Raw genomic sequence first — 17,524 nt, forward strand, 5'->3', positions numbered from 1 at the left:
ACAGAATAAAAATAAAGCACAGGGCAGAGAACAGACGCTCACGTACTTCCAACATTAATTTCTATTCTCCTCTGAAGAGTAGTCTGTCTCTGTCTCATGTCATGTGCTGTCAGATCTGCTCATTTGCATGCCATTTTGTCCAGTGGGCCAGATATGTCTAGGATTAACAATTTTTTCTACGTATGTCCTCTCTAGTCTGTCTCTTCACCAGACTTATATGGATTTCCTCAGTTTTAGGGACATCGTTAGAGATGTGTTGCCACCTAAACAGATGACCAGTTTTGTACCCAGACTCACCACTAATACTGATGAGGAGATGAACCTCAAAGTCATTAAGCTATATTTCAGTCAGCCTTAAATATGTGTCAGGGTAAATTAACATTCATTTAATTTTAATTTCAATACTGGGGCAAAATCACAGTGACATTGAATTTCTGTTGAGCATTGTGTTTTAGACTCCTTTCACAGAGCACTGAGGGACTAGCATGACTGGCAGTCACGGTGGGGACATTTGGACACTCCAGGCCCCTAGCCCTCCCTCAGTGAAGCCAGGTTTTTGTTTACTTTTAAATTTGTTTTACCTGAGTTTGTCATTGGGGTTTATTTGAACTAAGGGCTCTAGCAAAGTTCAAAGCCATTGTCTTGGAGGCTATTACATATTTTTTAGTTAAGAATCTAATTCTTTTCCCTTCCTGAAGGAAGAGAGAGTATAAGGAAATGGCACAGGCAGGAGAAGGGAGGGAAGAGGGTGCCGTGCAGCAGAAGGAGTCAGAGTGTCCTGACAGATGCTTTTTTAAACCTTGATTTGTTTCAGGTTTCAGCAACATTTGCTGCAAGTTTGGTAACAAGCCCTGCAATTGGAGCTTACCTTGGACGAGTGTATGGGGACAGCTTAGTGGTGGTCCTGGCTACGGCCATAGCTTTGCTAGATATCTGTTTTATCCTTGTTGCTGTGCCAGAGTCGTTGCCCGAGAAGATGCGGCCAGCATCATGGGGGGCACCCATTTCTTGGGAACAGGCTGACCCCTTTGCGGTAAGTTCATACATTTTCCTTCTCTTTGGCAAAAAAAAGTGAACACATGATTCAGTGCAACAGTGACATTCTGTCATGGATTTTTTGGGGGGGAACATCTTGATGGATTTTTTAAAAATATTATCAGACGCTTTTGAAAATGTTTGGGGAGGATGAAATAAAAAAAAAAGAAAAAGACAACCAGGTGTCTGTATGTACACTGCCAAAAGAATCTCTGCATAGTCTTAAGAGTACTTCAGTGTTTTGATATAAAGCCTTTTATCAATCTTCTTCTTGTTCTAGTCCTTAAAAAAAGTAGGTCAGGATTCCATAGTGCTGCTGATCTGCATTACGGTGTTTCTCTCCTACCTTCCGGAGGCGGGCCAATATTCCAGCTTTTTTTTATACCTCAGACAGGTAAATCCCATTCTTTCAAGGTGGACTCTTCTTTCATTGTCTAGTGTCATAACAAAATAATTTAAGTTTGAAAGAACTATGATAGCAGAGACCTTTAAAAATGATTACCAATTTATAAATAACAGCTCACTGAAATTAAGTTCCTATTTAGTGTGGCTGATGTTCCTTATGTATCTCTATTAAGACTTTCGGCTTAGGCAGAAAGATACAATTTTCCTTGTCAAAGTATGTGGTTTGAGTTTTTCCTGGGTTGTTTATAGAGGTGATGGGATGCTTTCATCCATTTACCTGCTCCAGAAATTTCTTTGTGATTTAGAGCATATATTATTAAAGCATTTATTCACAATGAGAGCATTAGTTTTTTCTCTCCTTGACACTGATCTTATTAGGTAGAGATTAAACACTTGTTGAAAGCACAGAACGGTGTAATATTTATTTGTAAAATGGATTCCGAGTGCTTGATAGCTATCTCCAATTTAATAAATCTAAACCCCTAAGGGATGTAGATTTATTTAAGTAGGTCTTATTTTTAGCACATTAACCCTTGTTATAATTTTGATTCTCAGTGAAAGCTAGAGTCTTTCTCTGAAGAATTCTTTGGTTATAAATGAGTTGCTTTGGGGAGGTGGGGTGGGACATTTAATGTTAATATACAAGTAGTTGCATAGTGTGGTATTTGCTGTGCTTTTTTTATTAATGTAACTTTTCCTGGAAACCTTCTAGATAATGAAATTTTCACCAGAAAGTGTTGCAGCATTCATAGCAGTCCTTGGCATTCTTTCCATTATCGCACAGGTGAGTTTCTTTTTGCTTAGAGTGATGTCATAGAGGGTGACCCTGGCTGGCCATCCAAATAGGGCCTGAAGTGATAAGCAAGTTATAGAATCTTGGTGGAGTCGCCAGTATCAGGATCTGTGGTTTATAGGTTCAGAAACTTAATCTTGTTAGGTAGCTAGTATTGATCAGATCTTTGAGACTGACACATTAATCAACTTATGTATAAACCATGAAGACAGTTTATTGATTTATACTTGGGTGTACAGCTTCGTAAGTCAGAAATTTTGTATTAGTTCTGTTGTCTTATTATTTATTCATTCAACAAATATTTATTGAATACTGACCATGTGTCACTGGGGATAGAGCAGTGGAACTTAAGTCCCTGCTACTGTAGCGTTTACATTTTTGTGGAATAAGACAAAATTAATGAATGTCCATTTAAACATAGCAGACGTAATGAGAACTGTAAAGAAAAAAGGGTCCAGGGGATGTAGATATCGACTGGGGGCTGTTCTTTTACCTGGGAGGGTTGGGAAGGTCTTGCCGAAACAAGAAAACAGTTGAGCGGAGACTGAAAGGAATGAGGAACAAGACATGGGAGTATCTGAAGAGAATTCGAAGCAGCAGGAACAGAAATAAAACTCAAAGGAGACGGTACCTAGTACGTGTAAGAAACAGCCGGGGGACCAGGCCGGCTCTGGCGGATGAACAAGGGAGAGAGCATTAGGAGGAAGTCTGGGAAGCGGAGCAGGGCCAGGTCCTGTGGGGCCTTGCTGGGCATCTTGAGACTTGACAGGGAGCCATTGGAGGGTTTTGAGCAGAGGAATGACATGAAGGTGTGTATCTTGGAAGTGCAGATGGTAACCAGTGATTGATAAACAAGAATTTGGATTTTCTTAGGAGCTATTTCATCATGGCCTACAAACTCTCTTACACAATAAATTCTTCTCCAGTGACCGGAATTTTTTCCCCAGTCTTTCTCTTTTCTGTGAAAAAGCCCCACCCATTCCTTGTTATTTGGCTTTGCATTTTCTAGACTCTGCAGATGATCTAGCTATGTTTTTACCACCTTCAATCCAGTCTATTAGGCTCCAGCTTTCTTTCATTCTGCTCTTAAGAAAATGGAAGGTAGAGTTCATTTAATTGGACTCATGGATGTTTCACCATCTCTTAGTAGGACTTGTTCTGGAGATTTCATCATTTTAAAATTTAATAATAATTAATTTAAACTCACATCTCCCTCATGGCCCCACACATGCATAACCATGGCATTGAATATTAATACTATTTCTAATTTCAGTTTTTATCCTGAAAATCCTTGATCTAGAAAATCATTGCATTTATTCATTCCTAGCTAATTGACAAATGCTTTTCAACTTTTGAAGAAAATATATTGTCGTCTTCATATTAGATTGCCTTTTTAAAAAAACACCTTTCTGAAGCATAACACAAAAGAAAATGTACAAGTAGTTAGAGCTTGATGTATTAAACCGACCTTGAATCCTGAGGTAAAGCCAACCTAGTCGTGACGCATTAGCTTTTTCATACATTGCCAAGATTGGATTTGCTAATATTTTCTTTCAGATTTAGGTGATGAGAACAGGCTAACATTCATTATAATGACATCAAGATTAATAGCTGAAAGGTCATAAGTTCCTTTTCCTACTTAATTGATCATGAAAGCTGTGGACACCTAATAAATTCAGGCAGTAACACTGTGGATGGTGCAAGTGATGAGCTGAAGATGCTTTAGAGGAAATTTTCCCTCCGCTCGGCAGATGGCACCTGGCACAAGGGGTACCAGAATCTGGAAGGGCAGCCGTGAATACGGGGCATAGGTGGGGGGTCTGTATTGGAAAGAGTGCAGCTGCAGTGGCGTCCTGTGGGTCTGGGAAGGAAGGAGCGTGATCCAGCCAGGGTTGAGGGCATAGCAGGTGTTCGGTACAGAAACATGATCCACAAGGAATACAGTACTTAAATGACCATTTTGCTTTTGGGGCTACATAGAAACATAGTTTTTGAGATGAAAAATTACATTTTAAAGAGAAAATTATTTGCAGTTCAAAAACAAGTGAGTAGGAGTATGTAGTCTGCATATAAATATTGGTAAATGCATTTTTATGTCGTTATATGTACTAAAATATTAAGAATAATTATTAAGAGTAATTCCAAAAGTGGAATTATCTATCTTGTATTCTCATTTATGTGAGTCGTACAACTGAGAATGACTTGTCTCCTATTGAGCTCTCAAGCCAGTGAAAGGCCAGCGTCTTTCATTCTGCTCTCCAGCAGCACAGAGCTGCTTGGAGCTGCCGTTCACACCTGCTCTCGTGCCGCCTTTCTGCCTCCCTCCCTCTGTCCTGAGTGTCCCGTCTCTGAGTGCCCATATTAACGTGGGCGCAGCTCCATCATTGTACAGAATACACTGTATTATCGATTTTACCTCTGTTTATTTCTGATTATTTTTGCCTCAGTAGATTGGTCAAGATTGTCTCACGTTTGTCTTGGTCACTTTAGCACCCTGCCTGCAGCCCAGTAGATGCTAAATTAGAGGTCATTGGTTTTTTCCAGTGTTACAAAAAGTTTAAAAATTAATAGTATGTAAAAACTTGGGAGGTTTATATGAAAATATGGATATGTAGTTTCTTCCTCCAAATTATTGAATCTTGTAATACTGGACAGACCCCGCTTCCAGTGGAAGCCAAGTGGGTGACCCCTTTGGGGCCTGCACTCTTGTTTGCCATAGGTCCCATCACTTCCTTGGCATAAGTAGGCATAGATCATAACACTCGCATTAAATAAACATTTACATGGTGCATGGACATGGTCAGTTCTGTGCATTTCTCCCTCAGCGCTCATGCAGTCCTCTCTGTGCTGGTGACTCAGACGTGCTCCAGCCAGTCCCTGAGCTCTTCTGACACATCTGCTGGCATCTCAGACTCGACATGGCCGAACCTGAAACCTGGCTTCCTCCTTCCAGTGCCACTGCTCTGCTTCACTGGCATCAGTGGTCTCTTGGTTGTGGGAACCAGAAAACAAGGTGTCATCCTTGATTCGTTTCTCTCCTTCCCCAACCTCCAGTCCATCACACGGTATCTCTTGTCACCTCTATCTCCAAAATACATTCTGCATCGGAGCGTTTCTCACCATCTCCATTTCCAGGAACCCAGTCTGAGCTGTGGCAGTAGCCTCAGTCTGGTCTCTGCTCTCATGCTTGTCTCCCTATAACTCATTCGGTACTCAGCAGAGTAATTTTTGTGAAGTGAAAATTTAATCATAGCTCTTATTTAAAATTCACTTTCCATTGCTACCAGAATAAAACTAGACTCTTGAACATGACCTTGTTTTCTGCCATTCTCCATGTTGTTGAGTACATTACAGTCCAGGACCTTTATACTTGCTGTCACCCCCATGTGGAGGGCTCTCCTAGTAGCAAAACCAGCTCCTCTGTCAGCTGTCCCCTCAGATGTGGCTTCAGAGAGGCCTTCCCTGCCCATCTGGGTTCAAGCAGCACCTCTCTCACACTGCCGTTTTATTTTCTTCATAGCAGCGACAACCTGGAATTACCTTATTAAATAAGTATGCTTATGTCTGTTCTCTACTAGGAAGTAATTTTTTTGACAACGATTTAAGACTTTTATTGACAGGTGCTTATAGTTGACTAAGTAATTCTTTCACTGACCAGTACTTTGACTTACCTGTCCCCTGCCCCATAGGTCATTGCCCTCAGACCTAGAATAGTTCGATATAGTAGGACGCTGGCAAATAGTTGTTGAGTAACTGACCACAGCTGATGTCAGTTAACTATTAATCAGCTGTGTCATCTTGGTTAAATCATAAGTCATTTAACCTTTGGGACTTTGTTTTCTCATGTTCAAAATGAGAGTTATACTAAATTAAAGGACACTAAATTTTTTTCCTGCCTTGTACACTAATTTGTTCCATTATTAGTGAGTTGAGAATATTGTGACATTTAAAATCACACATGCTTTCCACAAACACTTCTTATGAACTTATGCTAAGTGCTGCTAATAAAACGGTAAATGAGAAAAAGTCTCTGTCCTCAGGGAGAAAATCAATATCCCCAGTTAGAGTATCATGTGCACAGGTTTTTCTTTGCTCATTGCTCACTCTGAATTCCCTTTTGTGGCTGTGGCTGAAGAACGTAATCCAACAAAGGTCCATGATTTTTGGAACTCGTCTTATATGCTGACCTGATTTAGGGGGGAAATCTCAGAAGAAAGTTATGAGCCCTGATTATTCAAGAATTATTCAAAGAATCATTTGCTTTCTGCTGGCTTGTTTGTGATTAAATCTGATTAACTCAAATTTCTCAATTTAAAGAATAAACAATTAATACTTGATGATTCTAAGTTTATAGAGTATCAGCCAGTCATCAAATAGTGATATCCTGAATTACTGTCACTTCTTCCTCTATCTTCTGTGGTATATTTAGTACTTTAATTAGAATAGCAAAAAATATTTTCCATTGTCCCCCAATTATTGCAGAATTTCCATTAGCTTTGAAAGAAAAGGCGAAGCAGGGAAAACCATCAACCCATTATTTTTTTTTTCATTTAAAAAAAATTTTTCATTAGTTTCAAGTATACCGTACATTGGTTAGACATCTATATAGTTAGTAAAATGATTCCCCCCAATCGCTCCCTCCCTCTCCTGACCCTCCACCTAGCCAGTGTATTAATGCTAACTGCATTCCCTAGGCTGTGCTCCCCATCCCCGTGACCATCTGTCAGCTACTAATTTGTATTTCTTTAACCCTTCACCCCATTCTTCCAGCTCCCCAAACCCTCCTCCCCTCTATCCACCACCAAATTGTCTACTACATTTGAGTCTGTTTCTGACTGGTTTGTTCTTTTTAATCCTTAAATTCCGCATATAAGTGAAATCATACAGTGTTTATCTCTCTCTGACTTAAACACCTCCTAGGTTCATCACAGCAATATCTTTTTCCATTCTCTTCCTTTTCATATGTAGGGGTATTGCTTTTTTATCCTTTCAGACACTCTGTCTTTTGGTTGGAGCACTTAATTCTGTAGTTGTTACCATTCTTTATTTCTGTTTTTGGTTGGTACGTGTTTTTTCTTCTTAAAGAAGTCCCTCCAACATTTCCTATAATTCTGGCTTGGGTGGTGATAAATTCCTTTAGTTTATTTTTGCCTGGGAAGCTCTTTATCTGTCCTTCAACTCTAAATGATAGCTTTGCTGGATAAATTATTCTTGGTTGTATATCCTGGGTCTTCATGCTTTCGAATATTTTTTGCCTAGCCCTTCCATCCTGCAGTTTCTTTTGAGAAATCAGCTGCCAGTCGTATGGCTATTCCCTTATATGTAATTTTTTTTCTCTTGCTGCTTTTAATATTCTTTGTATTTAACCTTTGGCATTTTAATTATGATGTGTCTTGGTGTTGGCCTCTTTGAATCCCTGATTTTGGGAATTTTCTGAGCTTCCTGGGGTTTTATGTCCATTTCTTTCACTAGTTTAGGGAAGTTTTCCATCATTATTTCTTCAGCTGTTCAACATCTTGATTTTCTTCTGTTAACACCGATCAGACAAACATTTGGACCCTTAATAGGGTGCTCCTTAAATTATTTTTGTAGTCTTGGCCTCTTTTTTCTTGCCATTCTGTTTGCGTGTCCAGATTGGCTGCCCTGTCTTCTAGGGCATGTGATCCTTTTCTTTATTCACTGTTTATTCCTTTGTTTATTCCATTTAATATACGTCTCATCTCAAATAATGTGTTCTTCATTTCACACTGGGTTCCCTTTTATAATTTCTACTTCCATTTTTGTTTTTTTAACTCTTTGAAGTTCTCACTGAATTTCTCTACACTTTCCAAAAGTTCATTGAGCATCTTTATAACCAGTGTTTTGAGCTCTGCACCTGTTAGATTACTTGACTCCATTGCATCGGGATCTCTGTTCTGTTCTGTCATATGGTTTCTGCTTCTTTGTTTTCTCATTTGGCTGACTATCTGTGTCTATTTCTATTTACTAAGCAAAGCTCCTAAGTCTCCCGGTCTTAGCGTTTGTTTGTGAAGTGGGTGTCCACAGTCCTGAGAGGGGTTCAGCTGCAGGCCAAATTTAGCCCAAGCCTCTACCCCTTTGGGTCCACCTGTTAAGATTAAGCAATTATAGTTGCCTCAGAAGTCCACACCAGAAACCTAGGTCAACTGCCTGCACCAGTATGAGTCTCAACAAGGAGCACCTGACTCGCTGAGGATACACCTGGATGTGGCTTGGGTGGGGCCGTGAGTTGGGGGAGGCGGGGTTTCAGGGAATCCTCTAGGCGGAGTGACCTCTGTTATCCAGTTTGATGATGTCACAACTACAGCGGCCCTGTGTTTGGTGCACTGGAGGGGGGAAGGCTCAACAGGGAACAGTGGATACCGCTGGCACTTTTGTACCGAGCAAGTCTCGCCTCAGCCCTCACTCCAGCAATGTCTCCCTGTAAGTCCCTGGTGCCCCCTGCGTGTAGCCAAAAGGGCACTGGTGCTCAGAGCAAGCAGGTCCATCACCGTGAAAATCCGCTCGCAGACGCGGCCCCTTTAGGAAGCTGCCGCTGCCGCAGCCTTTCTCTCACTCAGCCCCGTGTCCTCGCCCCGTCCTACCTTCTGTCATTGCAGAATACTTTCTTGGATTTCTCCATAGTTATATGGCTTGTTCATCTAGATCCCAGGCGATTTTTCCCTGCTGCTGCTGCTTGTTTCTGTCACAACTTTTAGTCACCAGAGGGATGAACAGAGCCTCTATCATCTACACCATTTTTTTCTCTCCCAACCCATTACTTATTAAATGCTTACTGTATGCCAGTGACAATGCTAAGCACTTTATGCAAACATCATTTAATTCACATGACAGTTTTGAAGTAGGTACTACTGCCATTTTATGAGACAAAACTGAGTCTCAAAGTGAGATGACTTGTGCCCGAGACCACACAGTTAGACACAAGGGTATGATCCAGGCTGTTTTTCCAAAAGCTGTGTTCTTAATTACTATACATCTCCAAAATCATACTTATTAAACTAATTGTTCCTAAAGCATCGTGACGTCAGCAATAGATTAGGTAAAGGATATGTAATGATACTGTCTTTTTAGTTGGAGGAATACGCATTTCAGAGTGACTTAGACTTAAAACCTTTTCAAAGCTCCAAAATCATTACTTGGAACCCTATGACCCTATTTTAACTTGATTTAAATGGTTCTCTGTAGAAATGTACTGAATAGGAAGTCCTCCTTTCTATTCGAGTTTTCTAACTTTTCTCCTGAATCTGGCTGCATCAGCAGAGGGACCTTTCATCTGCTTCTATGACCTGGATATGTTCAGGTAATTGTGGCTGAGAAGCCAAAATGTATGAAAGTATAATAGTCCTTTTATTATAGCTTGAAAATCACCAAATATTTGTTCTTTGTAGTTTTAAAAAGTTTGTGTTCTGACAAACCTTTTTTTTTTTCCCCCAGACCATTGTCTTGAGTTTACTTATGAGGTCAATTGGAAATAAGAATACCATTTTATTGGGTCTGGGATTTCAAATATTACAGCTGGCATGGTACGGCTTCGGTTCAGAACCTTGGTAGGTATAATCACCTTAATTTTCTCAAAATTTTTGTTTGCCTCTGTATTTTTCACTGAGATATAATTGACAGTTTTTGTATTTGCTTCTCAACTAAGGCTTGACTTCAGTCTGTCTCTTACTATGCTTTTTTTTTTCTCAAAATGTATATAATACAAATCTCGTGCTTGCGTAATTGTATATTTTAGAATGGCTTGAGGATAGGTGACATTTTTATAGCAAAGTGACAGGTTGGGTTTTTGAATGAGATTGAGATGTTGCATCTCTAATGAGCATTTAATATCTAGATCAGTGTCATTAGGGGAAAAAAAAAATCCCATAGTAACAAGGCCCTGAAAATGTTACTTACCATTTTTGTTTTTTTGGTTAGAAAGAAAAAGTTGTGTAACCCCAGTAATTATTACTGATGGCAAACCAGAAGCATCTGAGCAAAATCCAATTTTGGTCCCAGCTTCATGCTGAGAAAACATTGGCTTCCTGCAGGGAGGTAATGGGAATGCAGATGGTGAATCAGGCTCCCACAGCCACCATGTCCTCAGTTATTACAGGACTGAACTCCAGTTTGTACTGTTTCATACAACTGAACACATCATCGCTGTTTGGACTTGGGTGTTTTAATGGACACTTTATTTTCTAGTCTAGCTTTTGCAAGAGGTGCTCACAGTTTATCTAAAACACTGCTTTATACATCAAACCAGGAGTACCCAAAGTTTTGCTGAAATCAGTGATATCTTCACACTGAATCAGTCTGGGAACCTTGCCAAGTTACTGGCTTCACACGTTTAGAAGCATTTAATGATTTTTCTTTATTTGTACTATACGTCATTCTCCACATACCCCTCCCTCAGCAGTGCCCTCCCCCCCCAAAAATCATGCAGGTCCTTTTACAGTTTGGAACATGATATCCCAGTTCCATGTTAAAACCCCACACCGCTCCTGTGAGTAGGTGGTGGTTTTTCTGTTTTCGAGAAGAATACACATGGTTAGACTTTTAAGTAACTGGAAGTGGGGAGGCGAGGCAAGGGAAAGGACTTACCTGAGATTTAGTGAGAAAACCTAGATATGGTTACTAACCAGTGTTGCCCCAACACAGGCAGAACACAGGAGAACACAAGTAATTTGTTTTGCTGGCTTCGGTTACAGGATGATGTGGGCTGCGGGGGCCGTGGCGGCCATGTCCAGCATTACCTTTCCAGCCGTCAGTGCGCTCGTTTCCCGAACAGCCGATGCTGATCAACAAGGTGAGTTGCTAGGAATCTGTGGTAACTATTCTAAGCGCAGAATAGTCTGTGTTCTGTCTCTCCTTAGGAGGGTGCACAGCCTTGTTCTCACTTTGAATCTGGCCACCTTATATTCACTAACCATTTATTTGTTTGCTATGATGTGTGAGACACCTGGGGATACACTCATAACCCTTTAATTAAAAATCTTATGAGTTCAGTTCCCTAAGGACAGGGCAAACGTGCTTTCATTGTCTTATGCTTTGTGGTGGGAACATTTAATTCTTGAAATGCTTAATAATTCTCTGAAAAGGATATCGAGTCCTGAGAAAAAAGGTGTTACAAAAGAGTGACAGTGGCCACTTGGTTGATAAATGCAGGAAAGCAAGTTGCATTTTAATTTTGAGAGATGATCTCAGAGATAACATCAAACTATATAAAAAGAATATTTATAACTAAATGGGTACTTAAATAGCTGCTTGGGGACAGTTTTTAACAGTTGTGCTTGTGAACTTTTAAAGGGAAATAAAGTGTTTTTGCTCACTTGTTTCTACATTAGACCTATGTATGGGTATATGTGAGCGTACATTCGCATCAGATAGGTTACTACACTACTATGTAGAGCTGATGGCCTCTAAGTAATTTTTAATGCCATCAGAGTAAGTTGTTAGTGTCTGATAAAAGCTTTGGTTTTAGATTATTTGTAATGGTTCTAGGGTAGGAAAAAAACACTGGTGGACTAAGTGATAATTTATTTGAACAATTTAGGTGTCGTTCAAGGAATGATAACAGGAATTCGAGGACTGTGCAATGGTCTGGGACCAGCTCTTTATGGATTCATTTTCTACATATTCCACGTGGAACTGAAAGAACTGCCAATGACAGGAACAGACTTGGGAACAAACACGAGCCCACAGCACCACTTTGAACAGGTAATTCTTCATTCACGTGATAAAATACATTTGGCTGGATTGAAAGATGATAAATGGTTTTTATGAAAGCTATTATGTGACATTCTTATTTTAGATTGATGAAAAACACTTAAAAACATACACCTCTTTGTGAAATTGGCTGCTTGCTTTTACACTCCGTAGGTAACAACTATTTGTACTAGTCTTTCATCGGAGACTTCTGTGATGTTAGAGTTCCCTGATTAAGGCTGCCTTTGGTATGAGGAGTCGGTCAGATGCTGTGAACATCTTTGTTTGCTTGTTTGCTGTACTCCCTCATTACAACTGAAAATATTAACGGCAAACATCATTTTAGCCAATACCAGCTGCTCATCAGTTTCCTTGCTTAGTTAGCAGAATTTAACACTAACTTTTAAAGTAGTTTTAAATAAAAAAGAATGTGGTCTATACACAGGTAAAATTGGCAGTGCAAGGTTTTGCTAAGAATGAAATTTGGGGCTAAAACAAAGGTCTGTTTGATTCTTCCTATGGCCACAGCATTCTGTTTTCCACACTTTCAGTCACTAGAGTGTGTAACTTTTTAAACAAAGGAAAATGGTTATGGTTTCTGCTTCTGTGGTTAATAATGTATGCTACTTGATTTTACTTTTGAGATTTTCCTGTCTTGTTTTCCTCTAGAACTAATAAATTAAGTGAAGGCTCATAGAATGTGTTCTGATTTTGTGCTGCAATAAATGACAATATATTTTTGCATAGGCTTTTTTTTCTTTTGGCTGTTTCTTAGGTCACTTGTTATTTTGAGGCTACGATAGTCTCCCTTTCCTCCTGAAAAGGGAATGCTTTTTCTAACTATGGGTTTAATGACAAGAGAGAGTTGTCATTGGCTTATAATTCATAGAAACTAGTTATTACTAAAAGATAAGCAGTCTCCTCTTATGAGTAAAGATGTTTGTGCATTAAAGTCCTAATTATGTTTTTTGTCCCTAGAATTCCATCATCCCTGGTCCCCCATTTCTCTTTGGAGCCTGTTCAGTACTGCTGGCTCTGCTTGTTGCCTTGTTTATTCCGGAACATACCAATTTAAGCTTACGGTCCAGCAGCTGGAGAAAGCACTGTGGCAGTCACAGCCATCCTCACAGTACACAAGCGCCAGGAGAGGCCAAAGAACCTTTACTCCAGGACACAAACGTGTAATGACCGAAATCAGGAAGACTTTCTATCAGCGCCCAGGTCTTAGTTTTCACCTGTAGTTCTGGATGTACATTCCATTTCCATCTACAATGTACTTTAAGATTGTCTTAAGAAATGTATCTGCATGAACTCCGTGGGAACTAAAAAGAACTGAACCGGACGTTTTCCAAAGATGTTACAATTTCTTTTGAAAAGAAACCTTTTTTGTTTATTAGCACAATTTCTTGCCACTAAGCTGTTTGTTTTAGTATACATCCTTTAATTAAAAACTATATATGTAACTTCTTAGATACTAGCACTGTCTCTGCTACCATTTCCTTCAGGTGTTGAGCTTTAACTATTTATGCTGACTCACAGTGAGGCAGAGTAGGTTGTGGACCTGTTTTAACATTGTAAAACCCTGAGTCAGATTTTATTATTGTAAAAACTTGGGTCAAATAATTCAAAGCCTTAATGCAGATGCACTAAAGTAAAGAAATGGTAAATGAATTGTTTGCATTAAAAAAAAAAAAAAACTCAAGAAAATTGTACTAAATCTGAATCATGTTTCAAGCTTATTTGTAGTAATTTTATTTTAAACATTATTCACTATTGTTTTTTTTAAATAAGAAAATATCAGTCATGTAGAATTTCGGTTGGGGTGTTTAGAGCCTGTAAATCTAAATGTTGGCTCGAATTTGTTCCCCAGCTACTTACACCACTATTCTTTTAATGTTTGCATAATCATAAGAACCTCAACACTTGAATACATAACCTAAAAATTATATAGTAAAGCTGGTAGCCTTGAAAATGTCAATGTGATATCTATTATGTAGATAAATATATATAGTGGCCTTTCAGGACTGTCACAGTAACACTTTATTTACAGAGCTAATGTTTGTCCTAAATTTTCAGGACCCTAGAAGAGAGCTTTATACAATTACTGATGTGAATTTCTCTAAAAGTGTATATTTTTGTGTCCAGTTATATTATTTAAAAAAGTGTTACTTTGTAAAAATTGTACATAAAGTATTGTATAGTTTACACTGTTTTCATCTTGTGTGTGGTTATTGCTTAATGCTTTTTAAAGTTGGAACATTCACAATGGTTAAATAAGGTCTTAAAAGAAATGTAAATATTGTTAATAAAATTAAATATTTTAATGATTTTTTTTTAAAGAAAGTCTTGATCTGTGATTCCCTATAGAGCCTGTTTTGGCTTTGTTACCATAATCATTTTTACAGTAACAAATCAAAGCTTTATACCTTCTCTCTTTGAATCCATTTCTTTTCTTTCACAATAAAATACTCATGTAGGAAGATAGATGAAAACTTAGTCCATAAATTAATGAAGTAATTTCCTAAGCAGAGATGGTGTAGATCAATCCTATTTGTTTTTATATACTTTTTACATATCGTAGTCTCAAAATATATTTACTAACCAAGCTCAATTTACAGAAATACATTAAATGTAACATTTTGATTATTAACACATGTACAATTTACACTGCAAAACAATTTCAAATAAAACTTAAAGAGGTAGAGCAAAAACTTAGCACACAAAAGTGTGTATATACATCTGATAAAAAAGTCTAGTAAGTTAACAGCAAAGTGATCACTATCCTATCTTTTGGAAATTCTAATTTCCATGTGTGGATATGGAAGAGGAGATCTATATTTTAAAAAATAAAGAGCTACCTGTGTGTCATGTACCCCATCCAAACCTTGTCCATAAAGTTTTATATATATATATATATATATATATAAAACATTTGTAAGAAAGCAAATTATCACCAAGAAGCTGCTTTCCAGATTATTAAGTGCTTTCAAGTTATTGTAACCAAGTATTCTTACCAATATCTAAATGAGAAAAGAACTATACATAAAAAGTCACTGCCTGATAATGGTTACTAAATGTTTTAGGTTCCCTAGTTTAAGACAGCTTGAACTGCAGGCACAGTTTCAAAGTATCAATATCATGGCTTCGTTAAAAAAATTAGCAAAGATTCTTTTGTCTTACCATAGAACTGTTGGTATGTCATTAATATCTTGAAATGTCTCCTCATCTATAAAATATGGTCCTTGAAAATTTTTTAAAGATCACATGAACATTAGCCATCTTTGCAAATAAAAACTGATGTAGATGTTTCTTAAGAGAATGCTACTCTACTGAACGGTTGTTAGCAAGAAAAAATGGGGCCCTATGATTCTGGGTAAATTTTTAAAAACCACTTAACTTTTCCCAAGGGACAATTCTTGAAACTTACAGGGAAGAGAAGAAAGTTTTAACTTCTAAGTTATTCATTTTGCCTACTTTATTAAGCAAACATTAAAATAAACCCATTTTGGAATAAAAAAGCACATACAATGAATATTCATGATGCTCTTATAGAAAATCTTTTGTATAGTGCTAATTTTTAAAACAAAGTCCCACTAATACAAATTTAACTGCATTAAAAAAAAAATAGAACTCCAAATGTAAGAAAAAATAGATGATTATCGACTTCCAAGGAAGCAATAAAATCCTGTAAACTCTGTGGCTCCAATGACTAAAGCACTTTATACCTAATCTGGCCATGTAAATACACTAAGTTATCTTTATAATAAATTTATCAAAATTAATAGACATTCAATATATAATTTAAAGGTTTCAAGGAAAATACTTGTTACGAAGAACTGAAGGTAATTTTTCCCTTTTAAAATATCGATAATCTAGATATCTTAGATAATGGTCTTTCCTTCATAATTCTTAGGTGGCAAATTTAAAACTTATTTTGCCAATGAAAATAAAAATGTTAATTATTAGCATTCTTTGGTTCCCCATTACATCTGAACAGGTTTTAATTTACCCAGATAGTCAATATGATTAGAATGTCCCTTATAAAGATCAACTCTTTCCTTAGAACTTGTGAGAATTTCTAAGGATTACTTTAAGAAAATTCATTCTATTATTCTATAAAACGCCATATTCAAACTAAAGAATGTCATTTACTCAGAATCTTCACCAGTTCCCAAGTACAAATTTGCTGCTCTAAACTGCCTGCCATAAATCACAGCAGTACTTAAAAGATCCAAGCAATCTAATATAGTTGCTCAAGTAAACTCTGAAACTTGCTTGTTTAGGATTTCATCTATGCTGTTGATATATTTCTAAACCACCTGAAATTCTAAAATGTCAATAAGAAGTAAAAGATGACGCCAGCCTAGGATTAACTGTTGGGTAACTGTCCCGGGAAATACGCTGAAGATGTGGAAGGCAGCGCCGCTGGCTTTGAGGGTGCCTGTAATGCTCCCAACGGGCCACCTTTCTGATGGTCTGCAAATGAAGATACAAAAATTGTATTTGCTTCAGTCTTTATATACACACTTATTTAAACCACAGTGAACTATCTATTTCAGAAATGTCTTCCCACCTGGGTTACTGAAGAGATTTTGGCTGAGTCCACGTAAAGGAATGCTATCTTCCCTTTTCTTCAGATATTTGGATTCCAGCCCTAAATTTTCACCACTTTCAAAGAAAATAGTAATTATTTTCTATTTTTTTAAAAACAAAGTCTTATTTTCTCTACAGTAGTTAATTTTCAATGTTTTTCTAATCTATATACATGCTATCCATAAGATATATTCCAGTTTTGTTCAAAACAAATCATTCTTCACTGCTTTCTTAAGCAAATAATTTATACATAAGCCAAAGTCCCCTTTTCCACAGCAAAGAGTAAATTATGAGTAAAACTAAAAATTCTAAGAGCTGAGATAAAAAATGTGGGGGAAATGAACATTCCATGAATACTATAAAATTTTAAAACAGCACAAAAGTGATGCAAGATGGAAAAAAAATACACGTGCATACCTTGAGAATATCAATATTATTTCCTATCTCCTAATTTAAATGAATGATTTCTTTTTCCTTTGATCAAAAGCTCTTCAAATTTTTGGAGTGCTTCAAAGTTATTAATATTAATACACATGTAACAATAAATTCTGGTCAGATGAACATAAACAAGAAATTTGAAAAAAAAAGTATATGTAGTATTTTTCCCCTTTCTACCACTATACTCCTTTCCAAATCTATCCAGTGTTAACAATTTCTCTAGTAGTATACTTACAAGAAATTAAAACTTCTTGCAAAACAATGACATTATAACCTTAAAATTAAATGGTCTTTTCCTAATTTTCAAAAAAGAATTAAGTAGGTGAATTGGTATTTTTTTCAATTTTAATGTTTTAACATTTGATACCCACTGCCACTTTTTACTAGCTGACAAAGAACAAAGCAGTTCTAAACAGAAAAAACTCAAAAAATACCTAAAATTCCTAATTTTATGGACACATGATTGATTTTGTACTGTAAATATATTTTCCACAAGTAAAATTGCTTTTAGTGTGTATGATGTAATTAATATGTAAACGTTATGGTGTTCTACCA

General features: G+C 37.4%; 2 protein-coding genes across 2 annotated transcripts in view; one reads left to right on the forward strand and one right to left on the reverse strand.

Annotated features, from left to right (window-relative positions):
- Nucleotides 1-14,265, forward strand: part of SLC71A1 (solute carrier family 71 member 1) — a 29,301-nt gene extending 15,036 nt beyond the window's left edge. The window contains exons 6-12 of the mRNA XM_039869562.1: nt 815-1,033; nt 1,316-1,429; nt 2,153-2,224; nt 9,686-9,798; nt 10,942-11,039; nt 11,787-11,950; nt 12,917-14,265. Of these exons, the coding sequence (XP_039725496.1) occupies nt 815-1,033; nt 1,316-1,429; nt 2,153-2,224; nt 9,686-9,798; nt 10,942-11,039; nt 11,787-11,950; nt 12,917-13,123 (987 nt within the window). The 3' untranslated portion in view covers nt 13,124-14,265. The remainder of the gene's footprint in view (nt 1-814; nt 1,034-1,315; nt 1,430-2,152; nt 2,225-9,685; nt 9,799-10,941; nt 11,040-11,786; nt 11,951-12,916) is intronic.
- Nucleotides 14,236-17,524, reverse strand: part of SASS6 (SAS-6 centriolar assembly protein) — a 36,467-nt gene continuing 33,178 nt past the window's right edge. Inside the window, 2 exon segments of the mRNA XM_039869561.1 lie at nt 14,236-16,414; nt 16,512-16,606. Coding sequence (XP_039725495.1) covers nt 16,308-16,414; nt 16,512-16,606 — 202 coding nt within the window. The 3' untranslated portion in view covers nt 14,236-16,307.

The sequence above is a fragment of the Pteropus medius genome, unplaced genomic scaffold, assembly GCF_902729225.1.
Source record: "Pteropus medius unplaced genomic scaffold, Ma_sr-lr_union100, whole genome shotgun sequence".
NCBI classification, from domain to species: Eukaryota; Metazoa; Chordata; class Mammalia; order Chiroptera; family Pteropodidae; genus Pteropus; species Pteropus medius.